The sequence below is a fragment of the Dromiciops gliroides genome, chromosome 2, assembly GCF_019393635.1.
Source record: "Dromiciops gliroides isolate mDroGli1 chromosome 2, mDroGli1.pri, whole genome shotgun sequence".
In the NCBI taxonomy this organism is placed as follows: domain Eukaryota; kingdom Metazoa; phylum Chordata; class Mammalia; order Microbiotheria; family Microbiotheriidae; genus Dromiciops; species Dromiciops gliroides.
In genome coordinates this window covers 351,951,705-351,957,960 of record NC_057862.1, presented here as the reverse complement: position 1 = coordinate 351,957,960, position 6,256 = coordinate 351,951,705, and the positions used below count along the sequence as shown (strand labels likewise).

Genomic DNA, 6,256 nt, shown 5'->3' with positions numbered 1-6,256 from the left:
TGTAAATATGAGTTATTACAATATAAGGAAATTCTACTGATTTCACATGTTTGGGAAACCAGACTAGAATAAGATTATATGTGACAGGACTTAGAACTATGGTGAATACCCTTTCATTTCTGGCTCTTCGCTCTAGGCTAACTTTTTCTTGAGTGAGTTATTCAGAAGTCATTCAGAATTTGTTTCCAGGGACCTAGCTGATTTCACAATCAAGGTGGATTCCTGACTATATATAATGCTGGTTCAACAGAAGCTGAGCACAGATCTGCAGTTGACTTTGACTCACTTCACTTCATTCCACCCACCTTGCTAATATTTACACCATGAAGGCAGCAGCTATATGCCTGTTCCTAATGCTGGCACTCATGTCTATCTTCGGTGAGTATCTCTTTCCTGATCTAGCCCTAAGCCCTGACATCAGCTGTCCCCTTACAATTGACTGACCCAGTGGGTACTAGGATAAAAACATCTAAGAGGTGGGCAGGCTTCCCATTCATAAAAAGAAGTTTAAAAAGAAATGCATTTACTTTTCTGGCTTTGCCAAAAGAAATCATGCAATGACAAGGCTATAAGAGACTTTAGGAGGCAGAATTGAAATTATAAGAGCTTGAAGGTACCTTGGAATATACAAATTGAGGGAGGAAGGATTTTACATTGTAACATGCTGGAAATGGAAGAGATCATTAAAAACGTACTTTTGAGAGATGAAATAGAATTTTTGAAATTAATATCAGAACTAGAAATGGATTTAGAAGATGAAATCCAGAAATATTACAGATCCTAGAACACAGAATTTTAAACTGGAAAGGCTCTTCAGAGTTGACTAAATGCATTTCCTTCATTTTAAAGAGACAGAAACAAGGATATGATGAAAGTATAAGTTATTTCTTTGCATCATATTAAATGGAACTTTTTGTCACATTAGCGGAAGACTTTCCTGAGACCAAGGGAACAAAAGTAGGGGCATTGTTGGGTTATTCAGGAGACCATGCTGGCTTCTGCTTAATACTTTTGTCTTCCTTATTTCTATTCCAGATGTGGAGTCAGTCTCAAAAGAAACAGTAAGTATTCTCTCCCTCAATCCCAAACCCTTTTGTTACTGCTTCTTATATTGTAATGACATTGCATGTCACATAAATGTGGTCCCAACTTTAAATAAAATTATTTTGAATGAAAACCATTGTAAAACTTGTTAGATATGGAAGCTTACTCCCAGATGGTATTCTAGGTCAACCTCCAATGGGCTTCTCTCCAAATGTAAACTTTAAAGTCATGTTCTGGATAAACAGAAACCAAGTCCAAAAGAGCCAGAAGCCAAAAGGATATGCAGATAGAATAGGTAAAGCTCAAGGCCATAAATCAGTAATTAATGTTATAGGGGCTTCAAAAATCCTCTACCAATATAATCAGCAACTTGGGTGCAATTTATAAACATTGAGGGTTGTCAGAATAACAAGACTTGTTAAGATACATGTCAACATGATGATAGAACCAATATCAGAGAAGCAGGACTGGAACCCAGGTTTTCCTGCTTCCAAAGCTGACATCTATCCATTTGGCCATGCGGCCTCTTATTCTGCATATTCTACATGGTCAATAAATCTCTGTTGAATAGAAGATTAGGATTCTGGAGACCAGAGCTCTCCACCCCTCCTTCACTATGAAATACAGAGGAAGGGGGAAGGGGGAGAATTGGTCTAAGGGGTTCTGTGTGAAGATTGTAAGCATAATTTTCATAGTATCTCCTGACCATTTTCCTTTTCAGACCCAGAGACTTTAGCATGCCCAGATTTTTATAAACTTGACTTGGTAAAAATCATATTACCGAAGAGGGAGATAATGTATATTACTGGTTTTTTCAGGTTAACTGTGATGGTTATAAAAAACTACCACCAGGACAGTCCCGACAATGCACTCTAGAATATATTCCAATATGTGCTTCTAACAGGATAACATATCCCAACAAATGTACTTTCTGCGATGCTGTTAAGTAAGTACAAACATCAAATGTAAAGGAAGAGAATTAGTAGGAGCAGGATTGGGGATGGGAAAGAATTCAATGGTTAACATGAGGGAAACAGGTTCTTGAATGAAGTATATGAGACCAGGGAGTGAGAAATCATTGTTCCATGCCCTTAAAGCATAGCCCAATCCGAAGATTGGAGGTCTACCAGCAGTTTTCCTGGCCAAATGATTCACACTCCTCTCTGCCACATTTACTCTCTCCATTACCCTTCCCTTCCTCTATATGTACTTGTATGCCCATTTCATAGATAAGGAAACTGAGACTTAAAGGAGTAATAAGAGTTATCTAAAGCTAGAAAGGGAGTAAGGGACAAAGCCAAGATTTGACCCCAGTGTTCCTTCTATGACAGCATGTCACCTCCATCAATAGGGCTAACCTTGGACAAGTCCCTTCAACTCTCTGGGCCGCAGTTTCCATATGAATAGAATTAGTTAGATGCTGCCATAGTTTGTTTGAATATGTATAAAATTAGTGTATAAAAATAGTTAGACAAGATGACCAATATATTGCTAAGAGAGTCAAGAACCATGTTAACAATTTCTTCCAGAGTTAACCATCAATATATTTATAAATTTACGAAATGGTTGCATATCTTTGAACTGGTCACTAAATTCTCAATGTTCGTTTTTCATCTATAAGATGAGGGGATTCAATGAATCCAACTCTAACATGCTACACCTCTAACCCTCCTCAAAAGCATCCGTAGTTGTTCACATATCCTGTCCTTCACACCCATGATTTATCTTATCCATCAATTCAAATGCTAAACAGAAAACACATTAAGTGTATATCTTTCTGTCTCATATTTATATCAGTTCATCATATTACCTTCAAGAGACTTATGTTTCATTTCAAACTAGCAACTCTGACTTTACACTTTCATATTTTTCTACACCTCCACTAAAGAGCCCCTCTGATGCATCATTGTGGCAAGGAGGTAGCCCTGGATTCCCTAATGCTCTCTCAGCTGTGTCCAAATTTCTGGTGAGGCCTTACCAATGTAGCGAGACTTTGAGTATCAGTATATCAACAGATTCTTTGTCACTGGGAGAGCAGGCTACCTAATATTATTAAAGCTCATCACCAGGCAGTTGTCTACAAGGTGATGAATTTTCTTTGGTCACAGAAGTTCGTCAAGACTGAAAAGAGTTGAAATCTGCTTTAACATGCATGATTTCAGAATTTTGAAGGACTATTTTAACCCCTTATAAAAATAAGATGGAGTGAAGCAAAGATCTGATGTTGATTGACTGATAAACAACCATAAGCTATAGCCCTGATTGACTTCAGAAGGCTGATGGTAAATCATGTCTTTCTATACAGTGGTGTTGAGCTATCAGTGAGAAAGGAGACATATATTTTAAGACATGACTAATATGTTGACTTTTTTGAAATTTTGTTGTTGTTCTTGTTGTTTCCTATACAATTTGTTATGAGGAACAGTTCTATTGCTAGAGGAGTTGAGGAGTGGAGAGACATTGAGAAATGGCAAGATGTAATCAATTAAATATTTTAAGGACAGGAACAGTACATTTTATGAGGGAGTTTAGAGAACAACAACAACAAAGTTTTAGATCAACAGGCAATCTCAGTGTGAGAAGGGATATCAGGTCTCCTAATCCTGCTTTTACCCAATGCATGAATCTGCTGTCCAACATCATCTTACTCCTGTTTAAACACTGACTGTGACAGGGAGCTCAGCACCTCCCCAGACAGACTTTTCCATTGTTCTCTCCTCTGCAGAAAAGAGGAAACTGGACTAGTTGATCTCTAAAGTCATTCCCACAATCTAAACTTTGACAACATAAATTGGATTTCTGCTTTAGTGATCCTCACTTAACTTTCTTTTCTCTTTCCATAGGCAGAGTGATGACAAGATCAAATTTTCACATTATGGGAATTGTTGAATTAAAGCATCAGTTCTGAAATACCCTTCACTGCTTTTCATTCCTACTAGAAGATAATGCACAAGACATCTCTTATTTCCAGAAGATTCTCCTTCGTAATGTTGGATCTTCAACTTTGCTTGTAGTGTTGCTTGTAGAATAAAGGAAACCACTGAAATTTGTGTGTCATTTCAGTTAGTAGGAGAAGTAAATAGGTAACCTAAAGAATAGTAAGGTATGAAATATCATAACAGATTGGAATCAGGAATATTCTACCTATAGAAGACTTGGTACTAATGGGGAAGTCAGAACATGTTCACTGGCTTCAAGGCTATCAAGGAATTGATGTTTTTCTGCATAGCCCCAAAGGACAAGGCTAAGATAAACTAATATGTTGGGGAGGCGTACCATCCCAATAAGCTTTGGGACTTGGATAACAGTAATAAGCCTACTAACATAACAACCTTGTAAATTAACAATAATAGGTATAATTCCTAATTGACTCATTCACCATAATTTCCCTCACAAGCACCCACCTTCTGCCAGAGCAAATAACCTGACCCTGCCAGAAGAAGAGAAAGAAGGGCTTCAATCCAAAGTGACCTACATTCTAAGTTGAGTCTAACAACAAATGAAGAAAGATGGATGCTCAATAAAGAAAAGACATTCAAAATACTCATAGAAAGAAAGCCAGACCTGAAGAAATTGCTTGCTTCCCAAACATCTTGAAAACAGAAATATGGGAAATATAAATAAATATATCAACCAAAATAGCAATAAAAATAAAACAAGAAGACAGATGTACAAGAGGAGATAAGCATGAAAACCAAATTTAAAAAGAAGTAGTGGTGGAGAAACAGGCCTAAAAGATCGTACACTAAACGTCAACACACCCTAACTACAAGAAAAATCACAGTTTTTTGATTTTGTTTTTATTGAGGCTAAATTACAGGAAGGGAGGGAGAGAGAAAGGAAGTGGTGGAAGAAGTATACAGAGGGGAATACATTATGTCCCTTAATTAAGTAAAAGGGAAAATAATTCCTCCTACCTTTCAGGGAAAAGATAACCTAAAAGAGAATGGATAAAGATGAAAATGAAAGCTAGAAAAAGACTGAAAGAGAGAAAATATTTTTTCAGTGCTGAGATAGGGCACCTCTGATAAACAGTCCTATGAGAGAAGAGAGATATTCTATGAAGCAAGATTTTTTCATGGGTATGATCTGAAGAGATTTTATGCTTAGAGAAAGCACTCTTCCAGCCTCAAGAAAAGAGAAATCAGAGCGCATGGGGGCACCTTACATCCAGAGGACTGGGACAACATGGCCCTAGGAGGAGACTTAGAAGCAATAGGGTAAAATGGCCAAAGGGAGGGCAAAGAACAATGATGAGCTGCATAATCAGGGACATTGGAAAATGTTTACCTTGAGGCAATATCTTCCCATCATTTGGAGGAATTGTTATTTCTAAGAGTAAGGAACAACAGAAAAAAGGGGTATGAGGGCTAAAGATAAAGAACAAAAACATACGACCTACTTAGAATAAGGAACCCAGATACATTAGAAGCCTTGATTCCATGAGGAATGCAGAAACTAAGCAAGGGCTAAATAAACATAGAGAGCGTGAATCAAAGAATAAAAGTCTAGAATAGACAGGAAGAGGAGTTAACTAATGATGAGGATAAGGAAAAGGTATTGTCTGTAGAAAAAGGCACAGAAAATGAAATTTTAAATCCTAACAAGCAAAACAGGTTGAAGATGAGGAAAGGAAGGAGAATTCTACTTGACTATTGAAGTGGAGGAAAAGGGGGAGTAAGAACTAAATAGATAGATTAAACAGTGAAAGAAAAAAGAAATACTATGCAAAACTCCTAAGGGATGGAGTAACAATGAGGAATTAGGGCAGAGGGGGCTGAACTCCAGCATGAGAGGAAGAGAGCCAGGAAAAAAATGAACACATTAAGATATATTGAACTAAAACAACTAAAATGACCTTGCGCTGTGTTGAAAAATGGAAAAGGTAAAAGTTAATTTGGAAACATGCATATATGGATATATACACGTACATATTCATATTAATGAAAGATAAATGTAAGAAATATAAAGAACTCATAATTTTAAATATTGATGGATTAAACAATTCAAGAAAAGCAAATAGAATGGCAAATCAAAAAAGAAAACAAAACCCCACAATCTGTTGCTTGCAAAAAAAAACACATTTAAAAAAGACATATACAGAATTAAAATGAGGAGCTAAAAAATATTTACTTTTCATCTAATCAATCAAATAAGCAAAAGCTACAATCTTGCTATCAGACAAACCAAGAACAATCACAACATAAAAAGA

General features: G+C 36.6%; 1 protein-coding gene across 1 annotated transcript; it reads left to right on the top strand.

The window, feature by feature from the left end:
- Positions 1 to 270: 270 nt before the first annotated feature.
- On the top strand, positions 271 to 4,056 carry LOC122738425 (ovomucoid-like). The gene is made up of 4 exons (XM_043980468.1): positions 271 to 378; positions 1,036 to 1,061; positions 1,863 to 1,990; positions 3,888 to 4,056. The coding sequence occupies exons 1-4, from the start codon at positions 324 to 326 to the stop codon at positions 3,931 to 3,933; spliced, it is 255 nt and encodes an 84-aa protein (XP_043836403.1). The 5' UTR covers positions 271 to 323; the 3' UTR covers positions 3,934 to 4,056.
- Positions 4,057 to 6,256: the final 2,200 nt, after the last annotated feature.